A 14698-nucleotide genomic window follows, 5' to 3' on the forward strand; every position below is an offset into this window, starting at 1 on the left:
GCAGAATGTCAGTGTGACAGTGGACCAGGAACGGTAATAAAACTAAAAACCCTGATAAGACACATCGGCAGGATTAAGCAGGACTCTCTCTGGATGCTAAGCAAGAAATTCTTATTCCATCAGGGAGCTCCATTAAAACGTCCATTCACTTATCCTGTGGAGTCTGGTCATAAAATGCAGGGACAAAGACGCACTTAAAGACACTTTTCCACCAACTGGGACTCCACAAAGTCTCTGCAACCCTAACTGACACTTCTGAATGTATTGTGTTGGAATATTTTCACAGTTTGAATGAAGTTTATTGTCTTTTATTGACAGTAAAACTTTTGTCTCCGCTGTGTTTGATATTTATCATGTTTGAAGGCAAACTGTTATTATAAAGCATCATCGGCTCAGATTTATTTATGAGACCGTCTGATTCTTAGGCCGATGCTACTTTTCTTCTGCATCAGGAAAATCATGCAGGAAGTCTTTAGAAGTTATGAGCAAAGCCATGAATAAAAGTACAAATACCACACTGTACTTCAGTAACCTTAAAGGACCAGAAGACTCCTCATCTCAGCGCAAAAACCACAACATTACTGCAAATATATTCAAAAAGTGAAAAGTAAAAGCAGCAAATCTTCACATTTGAGAAGCTGGAGCCAACAAATGTTTACTGATAATCAAAACAGTTGCCAATTAATTTTCTATTAATCAAAATAATCGTTCCAGCTCTACATTTTTATATGTTTTGCATGCAAAAATCTTAATTAGTCGAGTAAGATGTAACTAAAGCTGACAGAGTGAGACACAGTGCTGCAGTGTGGCACCAGGAGCCGATCTACAGGCAGAATACAGACTCATAGAACTGGAGTTACTACAGGAAACCTCTGCTGCCCCAGCTGGTTACTGACCTGAATCATCAGTACAGCAACAAGGTGAACTTCCCTTCACACTATATTATATATGTGTGTGTGCGTGTGTGTGTGTGTGTGTGTGTGTGTGTGTACTTGACCTAAATTGTCAGTAAACCAAAACTAAAAACTTTCATCACAATACAGTGAGCTCAGCTGGCAGCAAAAATTGTATACTGTGTGTGTGTGTGTGTGTTTGTGTGTGTGTGTGTGTGTGTGTGTGTGTGTGTGCGCGCGTGTGCAGGGTGAGTGATGCAGGGACAATTACATCATTCACCGACCTGGGAAATCATTTTAGAGATGCTCCACTTAAGAGCAAGCTTCAACACACACACACACACACACACACACACACACACACACACACACACAGGCTAACTTCCACATTACTGCTGACTGTGGCGTTAAAGTCCTTCTGAGACGACATCTGCCAAACCCCGTGTACTCAAGTGTGTGTATTTACGAGTGAGAGTGTGTTTAACCAGATAACATGACGTCTAAGCTGCGACCAGGTTATTTATCATGTAAAACAGTGCGCACGGCGGTGTCTGCTGCCTCCACAGCACGGCTACTATTACTGTTTTATCACTTTTACTTCTGCAGCCACTGCTGTTATTCCTAATAAAATAACAGTAATAATGTGGAGTTTTTCTCTGCAGAATATAAAATGAAGGAACAGAGTCTCCGGAAACCTCCAGATGGCTCTGATCCCATTAACTAACACAGAGTGTGTGTGTGAGTGTGTGTGTTTTAACAGTCTGTAGAGGATGTTTTATGTCCTAAAGCTCTATCTTTCTCCTGAAATATCTCTCCCTCCCACTCAACTCTTCCTCTGCATCAAACTCCCATTCTGACAGTAAACATGTCGCTCCACCATCTGCTCCGTCCGTCCGTCTCTCTTGAATCTAATCACTCCACCTGAGTGATAAAACACTTCATGGTTTAAATGATTTCTGACCGTCACAGAAATGGCTGGACTCTCCTGACCTGATGCAGGAGGCTTCCAGAACCTCTCAGCCATCCAACAAGCAGCTCTGACGGAGCGAGGGGGGGGGGTACTTCAGCTGACTCTGCTGCCAACACTGAATCTGTGGTTAATCAAATCACGGCACAGCAAACCTGGGCCTGGATAGTATACACGGCAGAGAGCGGAATGAGCAGCGAGATGACGGGGGCCCGGCGGTTCATTGTTGCCCCAGGACCCCCTACCAGGTTAATCCATCAATGGCAGCAGACACACTCAGATACATTTTTAAAGTGCGCTGTTTTGATCCATTCACACGGTTCATTTACAACAAAGGCCCAGTGGGACATGATTAATATTCTGGGGGGGGATAGGTGCTAAACTGTGAGCTGTGCTCTTCAGTGATTACACTCATTGTTCTGGATGGGATTTGAGCCAGCAGGTGGTTCCAGACACTCCTTTCATGCAGGAGACGCAGGTGTGACGCAGGTCTTACTGCTCTCACGGTTAATGTACTGAGAATCACACAGAGCTAAATAAAGTTCAGCTTCATGTGCTCTCTGGTTTTCTCAGGTGATGGCCGGGTCAGGTGAGCTCCCTCCTGATGAGACGTACTGTGGCGGTCAGATAAAAAGCAGATCTGTAATTCATACTCTGGCACAGGGAGGAAAGCCACATACATGTGCTCTGCAGATGGGATTATAATCGCTGAATAGAGCATGAAATATTAAGAAATCACCCCTGGAGACATTAATCCTGCATGAATGTGGACTTATCCACTGCTGAAAGTGGAGCGTTTCCAAATTGCTCCCCAGATTTGAAAAAGGCCACGGTGGTGTCGCAGTGAGGATGGAAAACGGAGTCATGGTGAACTCAGGGAAAAGAAATATTTATCTGTGGACGCAGAACTTTCATGTCAACATGAACGTGACGCCAGCGAGGACGCGGCCTGTTGCTGCCGGATGAACGGATGAAACACGGTTTAATTCTGTGTTTTTTAATTCGAACATGTCTCGAGCCATCGGCTCCCCGCTGTCCCTTACAGAACACCAGCATCTGCTTCTATTTCATTTGCTGTTTGAAATCTAATTTTGCAGATCTCGTTAAGGGCCACGAGGCGGTGACTAAGCCAGCGGCGAATGAAAGAAGAAACATTAGAGGCAGAGAGGAAGCGAGAGAAAAGAAATGGATCGCGGATGATGTGTTTTTTTTTACCTTTTCTAGGTACAAAGACTGAGAGCAGGCGTGTGACACCGAGGGTCTTTCCACCCACATCCACACATGAGGAGCACTGTGGGGTCCGCTGTTTGTTGGAACTCTGTTCTTGTTCTGAAACTTCACTGAGGCTGACGAGGTCCAACAGTAACTCTGGTTTCAGTTTCATACACCTTTGTTTCAGGTATATGATGCTTAAACTGAGTAAAATGGTCAAATCTAAAGGTGAGTCCAGACCAATCAGATTCATGCTTGAAATTTGACTGGTGGAAAATGAGTGTTTACTCTTCACAGAGCCAGTAGACCAGCTGTCAGGGGTGAAAGTAGGCCAGTAGGGACTGCTCACCTGTCTTTCTACAACATACAGGTGAATGCATGTGTTCAGGGTTTGGGGGGGGGGCAGGAGGAGAACAGTATGAAGTGATAAAGGTTGGCTCCTGTCGTTAGCTGTAAGACTGAACTCATCTATAATCTTATACTCATTCCCACCTTGACCCTGCCGCAGGGGTGGGGGTCATAGGTTCAGCAGCCAAAAGCCCTCAGCGGTGAAAAGCCAGTTCAGTAATCACGGTCAGCGGTGAGGACGAACGCTGGATCAGCATCTTTTCCAGCCTCCAGACTTCATAGCAACAGGAGACCAATCCTGAGCAGGGATCTCCCCCCAGAACGCTCCTAATTTCAGAGCCTGTTTTCCTGCATTCTGGTTAATTTATGGAGTAATTTTGTTGGCGAAATGTGGAGTTGAGAGGACGGGGGGAAGGGGGCAGTGAAAAACGGGACTCTGAGGAGAACCTGGAGGCGAGGAGCTACATCTGCACACAGCGCGGGAGTACGAAGAAAGTAAACGAAGGAGGAAAACTCAGTGGATCCCGCAGGATGAAGCTGTCCAGAAAACAAACAAACTAGATTTTATTAAAGCAGAAAAGCAGCGTGGAAACAGAAGAGAGGGAACGAGTTCTTAGCTGAACTGCTCTGTTTGGATTCGTCATATTTCTCTTATTGATTATGTCAGAGCTGCTTTCACACATTTACTGATAAGACCAGAAAGGCAATTCATCTCCTGACAAGCTGGCAGCTAAATGAAGCCATTAACTAACGGTGCTGTCTGACAAAAAAGAGAGAGATAAATATGATAACACACGATGATGGTTTGATTCTCAGATTTGTAGTACTCACCTCCAGCAGCCGTTCATTAATCTAACTTGTCTTGATGGGATTAAACGCCGTGTTTTGCATGAATATTTCAGTGTGTCACAGGCGTGAAGCTGCAGAGCAAAGTGAGGCTAACCTCGACGTTTGGAGATGAGTTTTTCTGCTGTTGGAGCAGTGAGTGTGCTCACCTCTGTGAGGCGGTCCTGTGTGCACAAATTTAACATGTAGAATTATATTTTTCCTGAAAGGCTTTGAGGCCCCCCCCTCAGCTGGGATTTGTTCAGGCAGCGTGAGAGCGCGTCGGCATGATGCATAATGTAAAAATGTTAAATGATGTTGTGCTACTAGATTTCAGTATGAGGTAGAATTGCAGTCATACAAACTTAAAAACCTGTTTCTGGGAATCATGAAAAAGCATCTCCGTAACCATGGTAACCCTCCGTCACCGCGGCCCGTGAGGCGAGGGCAAAAGACGCTGCTGCCAGAAGAGCCGCCGATCATAAATGACACGATAATAAATTTGTGTATATTCTTCACTTTCCCTCTGATGGTCTGCCGCCGCTCCGCCTCGTCTTTTCACGCCACCATGTTATCAGCTCTGAGTTAATTTTTCACCGCGTGAGAAAATAGACGTGAGAGCGTGTGAACTCGTCGGTTGTGCAGTCTCACGGTCGGCGTGAGGGAGTTGGCGGCCCTGCAGCAGTGGCTCAAAGGTTAAGTGAAGCCTGTCGGTTGTGCAGACAGTGTGTGTGTGTGTGTGTGTGTGTGTGTGTGTGTGTGTGTGTGTGTGCTCCCACCTGTTCTTGTTGCTGGAGATCCAGTCAGAGATGTAGGCGACGGCCTGACGGTGGCACTGCTTGTTCCCGAAGCTACACGCTAGCATGATGAGCTCTCTCTGTAACTCCCTGAAGAGAAGCAGAGGGGAGGAAAACATGGTGAACGTTACAGTGAGTGTATTAAAACACGTCTGGAGGCCGACGCCTGTTTCATCCCTGCCCATCGAGCACAGCGGTAGGCTAGCTTAGCTCAGACTGGAAGCGGGGGGAAACTGCTAGCCTAGCTCAGTTTGTTTATTGACAACTTCTGGATGCAGTGACTCACAGCTCCTGCTGTCAGAGCGAGTTTCCAGGTTTGAGCGACAGACGCGACTGTTAGCAAACAAAACACAACGTGGAAATCAGATCTATTAATCACCAGACCTCGGAGGTGCCTGGAGACGCTCACACAGTGCCAGAGACCGACTGCTTTGCACTTGTTGTTGTGCTCATGTGCCATCTATGTTATCAGTCTGACAATAGAAGTGTGGAATAGCGTGTGTGTGTGTGTGTGTGTGTGTGTGTGTGTGTGTTGCGTACTCAGTCTGATAGGACGCCTGCAGCACGTTGCCCTCGTTGCCGGGGCCGTTTGTTGGCCAACCCATCTGATGGTACCGTGACGCAACCTGCTTCAGCACATAGTCCTGTCAACACACACACACACACACACACACACAAACAGTTAAGTGTTAATTAACAGACACCCGGCTGTCAGTGCTGAAGACGCTGACTGATTGATCGACTGCAGGACTGATTGAGATGGTGACTGATTGACTGGGTGTTTACACTGAACAGGCTGTATTCGTCCGTGCGGTCCAACAGTTTGTCCAGCTGGTAGAGCGCTCGGCTGGCGGAGTGCCACGGCAGGAAGGACGTCTCCTCCGGCAGATAGCCAATCAGCTGCAAGGGCACGCCTTGTGGGAGGTACCCAGCCCTGAGAGAGAGCAGACGAAAAGGAATCATCAACCGGATTCAGACTCAGATCAAAGGTGACTCACAGCAGAACGTGCATCAAATCAGCTTCACCCTCCGTTTCCTGTTTCCTGTGACGGTCTGAGTCCTGCCTGCACCTTGTCGAGGTGTCAGGATGCGCTGTGGTCCAACAGCTCATCCCAGCCACCATACTGAGCGTCTTTTGAGCGACGCGTCCAGTGTGTGTTACAGAGATGAGCCAACATGAGTGTGTTCGTTATGTGTCTTGTCTTGTTTATGTGTGTGTGTGCCGCTCCGTTCTGAAATCTTTTATGACGACTCTTTCTGGACTGTTTCAGTGCAGAATCCAGGACACACAGAGGTGAACTCAGGTAAATGAATTCAATTTGAAGCCAGATCCTGATGTACATTTGCTCTTTTACTCTCAGATATAACCCTCAGTCTCTGTGGTGTGTGTGTGTGTGTGTGTGTGTGAATAAACTACAGTATGAACACATTAAGAAAATGAACTTGGCCTCTAAATGCCATCGAGGCTATTTAGCCGCCCGGGTTACAGCCACCTCTTCATGAATATTAACGAGCTTCCTTTGTGCATTCATTAACATTCATGATGTTTTGGGGGGCAGAAGGCATTCACCTGCTTCCTGCATCGACCTTCAGCCACACCCACAGCTCATGAATATTAATGAGGCGTGCAGCCGAGGACAGCAAGTGAACTTACAGAGGTGATGCTGGTTTTATTGGTTTTATTCTGATTATTGATTGAGGGGAGAAGTGACCGATGAGAAAGTACAGCAGAGAAAATTTATGAGCGAACCTGAGGCCGAGCCCTGACCTTTACTGAGCAGCTGTCAATCAAAGTGAGTGACAGACGCACAGAGGAGGTGAAGGAGTTTAATGTTCTCATACCGAAATGGTTTATTGGACAGTTTTTTAATTTACAGAGGCAGACAGACAGGCTGAGGGAGACAGACCTCCACAGAAAGTTAATCTGTTTAAGATAAGACTCTCTAAGTCTTTGAGGAGCCGAGGAAACTCTAAATTCCAGACCTTCATATTTCCATAATCTGCCTCATATCCAACTCAACCAACCTCCGCACGCTCATCTCCATTCCCATCATGCACCTGGCCTCTGAGACATTACCATAATCCATCCAGCTTTCAGAGACTTCCTGTTTGCACCACGTCGAACAAGCGATGGGACTAAACATGGAGGCAGAGATAATGGTGACCATGGCAACAGCATCCTGCCATCATTCTGTTGTGTTTATTTGTCCGTCGGTGTTTTCCATTTTTCAATTTGCAGACATTCACCGTCACGCCACGCTTCGTTCTGCTGGAATGTGATCCGTCGTCAAGGCAACAACTGTCAAAACAACAGAAGTGCGGTTCTTCCCCTGAAAGTCTTTTTCTCTCAACCTTTTCATTTATCTCTGTTCTCGCATACTTTCAAAAACATCAAGAAGCATCCTGCAAGTCCGGTGATCTGCAGCGCTCCCACTGCTTTCTGTGTCCATCACACTGCTACACTACTCTCTTTAAAAAGTGGACGCAGCTGAAAGTGAGCTAAATAAACCCAGCTGCAGCCCCTGAAAGCTATAATTAAAAAAAGGCCCTGAAAACACTGGAACCAGAACTTTCAAAAGTGAGAGGTGCAAAACCTCCCCAAAACACAGAAAGTTCAACCCCTGAAACATCTGGAATCTGCGACATTCTGACAACATTTAAAGGATTTTGAGAAATACGCTTATTTGATCGAAGCCCCTCTGATGTTTGTATGGCAAACACAAAGCTACACCCAGCGGCTGGCTAGCTTAGCTTAGCATAAAGGCCTCTGGACAAGCTCCACACCTTCAGACCCTGTTCTGGTGAGGCTGCAGAGGACGCCAGCAGGGCTGTGACTCAGGTGGTTCTGCTCACTGAGATGCAGGAAAGTCTAGAAATCACAGATTTTCAATTTTCTCTCTCATTTACAGTCTCTGTGTGTGTGTGCGTGTGTGTGTGTGCGTGTGTGTCTCACTCTCCCAGTCTTAACGAGCTCATTAACTCGTTAACTTCGTTAAGGGCCAGTTAATTGTTTGTCCATTAGCCATTAGCAAGGCTCAGTGGAGAGCTAACGAGGGACTGCTGTGGTCTCACACACACACACACACACACACGCCACACACGCACACACACACAGAACGAGAGGCGACATTCATCACTGTTTAAACGCACACTCACAGAGACACAGCCATTTATTACTGCTAAACTAGCTTTAACACACACACACACACACACACACACACACACACACACACACACACACACACAGTCCTGCTGCCACCAATCAGCTCTCGGTTCCCCGTGAATTGCTCAGGCCTCAGTCAATAGAACTGTAAGCAGAACAAGAATCAGCTTTACTCGGGCTAATTCAGAGATTAAAGATCTCTCAAACTATAATCAATGATTGGCAATCAGAGGAAAACGCTGGAACAGCATCTGTGTGTTCTGCCACATTCGTCACGGAGCAGCTTTTCTCTGCTTGAAGTCTTTGTGCTGAACACGTCCAGGACCTGAACAAACACACGATCTCAATCTTTAATCCGACTCTGAACAACAAGTGATCGTTAACAGCTGATCTGTCCCAGACGGGTTTATCACAACACTGATTCCAGGAACACTGGAACATCGACAGGAAGTCGGACGGGTCAAGAAACACGAGCAGCAAACAGAGCTGAGCTCAGTTTAACCTCCAAACAAAGACGTGTTTGTCGTCACTGCTGGAAGAAATGTTCACATCCTTTACTGAAGGAAATGAACTAATACGACACTGTACTCACAACCTTACTGAAGGAAGAGTATTGTCAGCTACATTTACTGAAGTACTGAAAGTAAACGTGTTGCTGTCGCAGTAAAATGTTCCTGTCAGTGTTTTTCTATCATCTCTGATGTTTGTGGATTAATATTCCTGCTGCATTAATGCTGCATTTACTGCTGCAGATGTTTCAGGTTGAGCTCATTGAACTACTTTATATCCTGTTGGCTGGTTTAATCTACAGCGATGCATCATATTCTATAAGATCATCATGTGTTTGTCCTGTGAGAACCTCGTATCTCAGAAAAACAGCCTGTTTTCAGCTGTGTGACGATGCATTTTCAGCTGATCCAAGAGGCTTTTTAAACAGTTTATTTTGCTGAAGAAGGACGAGAATTTTCTCAAGACATGAAGGAAAACTTCACCCTTCATCAGTTTAGCACAAATCTGGAGATACGCGGTTTCCACTGGACAGGATGGATATTAGATCTGAATAGTAACTAAAGCTGCCAGACAAGTAAAAAGTACTTCTTTGCCTCTGAGATGTGGTGGAGTAGAAGTGTGAAGTAGCATAAAAAATACCTCAAAACTGTACTTAACTACAAAACTTCAGTAAATGTACTCAGTTACTTTACACCACTGTTAAATGTGTGACTGCTTGTGTTTCTTGACCTGTTGGACTTTACCTCCATCATGTCTCCACTCTACCAAACATGTTTGATATTTCTGACAACTGTTCCTTTAAATCATCCAGAAGACTCAGGTGTGTCCCTTTACTGTTAAAGGGTCGGTTCACCTGAGTTACGAGACCATGTTCTCACTGAACTCTTCTCATGCACACAAGTTTATTCATCCAGGTTTAGAGATATTTGAGTTTTTGATAACACACCGCCAGCAGGGACAGAAAGTCCTCCAATAAAAACTCTTACAAGTGAAGTTTGTAATTTGGGTGAACTCACTACTATGAGGACAACAAAACCCCCCAAAGACAAGCACATCAGGACCAAACTGATGCAGTGTGGAGATGTTGCCATAGCAACAGATGCAGGCTGAAGTGAGAGCGTCTTCTGCTGTCAGGGTGAATATTAATGGATCGGTACTTGTGTTTCTGTACAGATGGAAACCTCCTGCTGAGCTCCTAACTCATCAGACACTGGAACAGAGGACGGAGGCGCAGCCTCTCGCTGCTGCTGCTCATTCAACACGACAGCAGACAGATGGCTGAGAGAGAGACGCGCAGGAAGACGGAGGGGAGCGAGGGCTAGATTGAGCTGTAGGGTTGGTGTCAGAGTAGATTTTGGTCACAGCGCTCAAAAAGCTTCGGGCTGAAAACATCCCGATGAGAAACGACACGCTCTCTCTCTCCGCGGCTGCAGCCTCTCTGATCGCTCATTCATCACGGAGTTTCCGTCTGGCTCGGCTTGTTTTTGAATTCCGCTTCGCGTCGCTCTTGCGCGGGTCGTCTAATCTGAATGCGGCGGCGTGGACGGTCATCTCACCGAGCCAGATGTGATTCTGTCACTGTTGGCTGCCGCTGCTCTGCAGCCGCAGTGTAAGCCCTGAACTGCGGCTCTGGGAACAGCGCCTTGCCTTACAGGGAAATTCTGGTGTTTGTCAACTTGGTCACGTTCACATACTTTCGTCCATTGTTGTGGCTTCTTCAGCTTGTCTGCTTGCTCAAGAAGTGATGCAGGAGTCAATGCAAAAAGAGGATTTGTGTCTGCGAGTTTCCAAATTGCAAAAAATAAAACGACAAACACACTTTCAACCAAGATCTGGACACTAAAAGTCCGATAATGTATCAGTGCACGAAAGGTGAGTCTGATTGGCTGATCTTTCTCTCAAGGCAAGCCTTACGTGCATACCAAAGTTTGACTGACACATTTTGGGCCAATCAAACATTCAGTAGACACGGTGTCCAGATGACCGTGACAGCACACATTACACGTTTCATGGCTGCACGTTGACTCGAGTGACTTTGGGAAGCAGAAATTGTTCAGAGGTGAAAAGAAGGATGACGCAGGTATCTGTACGTACGGCTCATGACCTGGAAGTATTTATAGAAGCTGTGGGAAAAGGTCAAGTGATGAAGACAGTGAGTCTACGTTAGGAAGTCCAGAACCAGAGGAGCTGGACTCACAAACTCAAGTCAGAACTAAATTTCCCTTTTACAACTCGCTGCTTCGCTGACAGTAGGAACTTTTAAGATTAAGCACATTAGACTGATGACGGATTAGAAAATGATGGTGACATTTGAAGTGTGATTTTCACACATGAGGAAACAACAACAGAGTCATCCTGCTGCACTCGCTGCTGTTGTGTTTGAAAGGAGGTGACGAGCGGATGAAGAGCAGAGGAGGAAAAGAAGAGTGAAAAACATCAATAGATGATCTTGTGAGTGTTTGATGGTTATTTATTTGTGCTTCAGAACGTGACCGACATGAAACTCTCTCGCTGACTCGTTCTCTCAGCTTGTTCGCTCTCTTCTTTAAACCCATCAGGAAGCTGACAGTGTCATCTTTTACATGAGATGTCCATATTTTTGACGTTAATGACTCCCAGTGCTTCATATTTGGCAACTTACGTGTACAGAAGTCGTAGTTTCTCACACCTGTGAACCCCCCCGGATAATACGACACCCTGATCAGGGTCTTTGCCTGCAGCCATCATACAGAAATTAAAATGAGCTCTTGGTTTCTCTAATTAAAACGCAGGTTAAGTTCAAGATTGCTGGACAAGTTCTTGGTCCTGGAACCACTGCAGGAACCACTGGAGGGAGGGTTCTGTGCAGAAATCTGCCACCAAACACTAAACAAAGACTTTCACTCAGACTGTTTTTCCTGTAAAGCTGCAGGAGCCTCACACTCCTTATCTCTACTGATGCTGCTCAAATCTCAGAACTGAAGATGGTGAATAAAAAAAATAATCAGAACAGATAACAATATGAGAATAACACACGGGGTAACCAGGCAGTGACTCAGGATCTGCTGAACTTGCACATCTATTGGAGAATGTGCAAAGACCCTCAGCTGCAATGCAACAGCGTTAATCCTCGAGCCACCGAGTCGCACTTATCTCATGGTTATGGATGCGGAGGAATCAGCTGCCGGCAAACCTCCGTCCCAACGTCTTGTGTGTGAATGTAAATTTGTGTGTGAAAATCCATAGGTCTTAGCTGAACTCACATACAGAACATAAACCTCCGGATACACAGCTGACTCCGTCAAACTGCACGTACGGCAGCACAAAACCACCAGATGATGACAACTCTGAAATACATCCGTCCATTCAAAACATCCAGTCCATCAAAACAGACGTATCTGAGGGAGGCAGACACCTCATCGGCCCCGTTCAACAAAGAGACGCAGCTTATTGTGAAGCCGTTAAAAACAAACAGGAAACAATGGCTCAGCCTTGGCTGCACTTTCCCTCTGTGTGTCCAGAGAGAGACAACAGGAAACAGAGATCATCTGTCCACCACCTCCTCCTGTTACAGTCAGTCCATTCCACTGTGTGTGTGTGTGTGTGCATGTGTGTGCGTGTGAGGCAAACCAGGCTGAACAAACGGTGGTCTGGTTAAAAGACGACTCACCTGGCCAGGTTGAAGGCATCGTCGATAAGTCCTGCCCTGTTTCCAACGGAGATGATCTGGGAGAGACGAGCAAATAGTGAGACAGACAGAGAGAGAGGGAGTAAAAGAGACAACGGAGACAGCAGAGACAGAGGAATAAAGGCCGCCATACAGACAGACAAAAAGACAAGCAGACCTGAGGGTTGTTGTGAAGCTGCTGTATCAACAGTTTCCAGTTCTGGAGGTCATAGTTCACACGGAAGTAGCCTGTCTGGTTGATGTTACCTAGCAACCAGGTTTTGTCGTCCATTTGACCAATCCTGTGGGTTTCTGAAACGAAACAGAAAAGATAGCAAACAGTCTGACAAGAAAACAGCACCGGTTCAACCAAAGAGGAAAAACAAGCCAGCACTTTGGTTTGAAGGTCATCAGATATGCAGACGATACCACGCTGTACTGTTGGGTTCTGCGCAGTATTTTAAAGGTTGCATGAAACTGTGTGGTTGCTTTCTTGCAGTGATTTGTGTTCTTTTGGACCTGGAAATTGAGGTAGAACAGTGAGAACATCGATCTGAAGTGTAAACCAGTTATTTTATGTGGAGACACAGTTTGATTTGTTTGATTGTTCTAAATTTGTGATGTGTCTAAGTGTTAGCGTCCAAGTTAGAATTACAACTGGGCAACTCAACAAGTTTTTCTGAAAACTCAAACACATCGAACGATGCCTCACATGAGCCAAAGTCTTTGTCTTTAATGCATTTGTGCTGTAATGGTACTACAAAGTAGTACCATTACAGCAACTGCAGTCACACAAACCTCTTGAGACCCAATAACAGAAATGATTTGCAAGCTGAAAACATGGAATGTGTTTGAAACAAAAAGGGTACACCTGCACTCTGCGATGACTGGACAGGTGTTTCAGTTCCAAAACAGAACACATCAGGGAGTGGAAAACTAAAACAGCTGAATATAACCTGCAGGGTCTGAACCACCTTTTAGATTGTGTTGATTATAGAGGCATCCCAACGAGAACTGGCTGTGAAATGTGTTTGGAAGCTTTAGTAGAACAGCCTGTAGCACCGTTCTGACTTTGTGTAACAGCCAGGTGAGGAAAACATGAAAAAAGCTGCTGACCTGAGTCTGGCCCACTTCCTCAACTACCTTCCCACTGGTTGAAATTAAACTGCCTTGAAGTTCGAGACTGCCCCCTTTCACCACCCTGCAAGTAGGTGGAGCTGCACCAGAACCCAGTCCATCACCTGTCGACAGCTGTTAATAACAACCAGAGCAGCTTTATTCCTCAAAAGAATGACTTTCATTCTCTAAAAACTGATGCAGTTTGAGCTTTTACTCCCAAAACTGACATTAAAGAGAGCTTTACTTTTCCAAAATGGATCCAGAGCCTCGAAAACCAGGAGCAGAGTTGGCTTTTTTCTCCAAAAACTGAAGCAAAACCAGGTGTGTTCCTCATAAACAGAAGCAGAAAGAGTCTTTATCTCCATACACAGAAGCAGAATTAGCTTTATTATCAAAAATCTGAAGCAGAATAAATATTTTCAAGAACTGATAGAGACAAAGTGAGCTGTATTTTCTAAAAACCAGTAAGTAGAACTCGTTTTATTTTCCAGAAACCGCTCCAGAGAGTTTTATTCTCCAGAAGACAGAAGCACAACAATTCCTATTCCTCAAACAACTGAACCTGAATGACTTCTACTCTCCACGAAAAGAAACAGAGTTTTATTCACCCACCAAAAGACAGACAGAAACAACGGAGCTGCAACGAGCTTCACTCTGCATGAACAGATACAGATCGAGTTTCCTTCTCCAAAACAAAAGCAACAGAATGAGGTTTATTCCCACAGCCGACTGGAAAACACTGAGCGGAGCTTTCTATCAAAGGAACACACCTGTGGGCTTGAATCTGTTACGCCATTAAACACAAATCACATATCTCGAGATAATGAGATAATTAATTTGTGATCATGAGATTTTGCGCCGTTAAGACAACAAAATAATCCCAGAACATCAGCTTGTTATCTCAGGTGTAACGAGATGATTAAAATGGAGTTTGATGGAGATGTTCAATAAATGAGGATATGCAGTATTTTGCAGTTTTAGTGGTTGGAGCACACCGGCAGCACCGTACCTGTCTTATTGTTGATCCAGATGAGGCTCTCTGAACCAACAGCGGACGCATTTCCCACCGCGACCGTCAATGGCACCTGCCACTGGAGGCTGCAGAGGGGAGAGCGATGTCAGTAATGGTCGGTGGAATTGGATTGAGTTTTATTGCCTGAGTTATCAGATGGAGAGACATTAGAAAGAGAGTGATGGTCAGCGATGATCGCTCCACAT

At 45.6% G+C, this 14698-nt stretch overlaps 1 protein-coding gene across 1 annotated transcript in view; it reads right to left on the bottom strand.

The window, feature by feature from the left end:
* The window catches only part of LOC121625828 (thyrotropin-releasing hormone-degrading ectoenzyme-like), a 151915-nt gene that overhangs the window by 11958 nt on the left and 125259 nt on the right, over positions 1-14698 (bottom strand). Inside the window, exons 11-16 of the mRNA XM_041964111.1 lie at positions 14490-14578; positions 12540-12673; positions 12365-12420; positions 5829-5976; positions 5583-5686; positions 5025-5132 (exon numbers count right to left, since the gene is read on the bottom strand). Coding sequence (XP_041820045.1) covers positions 5025-5132; positions 5583-5686; positions 5829-5976; positions 12365-12420; positions 12540-12673; positions 14490-14578 — 639 coding nt within the window. The remainder of the gene's footprint in view (positions 1-5024; positions 5133-5582; positions 5687-5828; positions 5977-12364; positions 12421-12539; positions 12674-14489; positions 14579-14698) is intronic.

Source organism: Chelmon rostratus, chromosome 22, assembly GCF_017976325.1.
Source record: "Chelmon rostratus isolate fCheRos1 chromosome 22, fCheRos1.pri, whole genome shotgun sequence".
Lineage (NCBI taxonomy): Eukaryota > Metazoa > Chordata > Actinopteri > Chaetodontiformes > Chaetodontidae > Chelmon > Chelmon rostratus.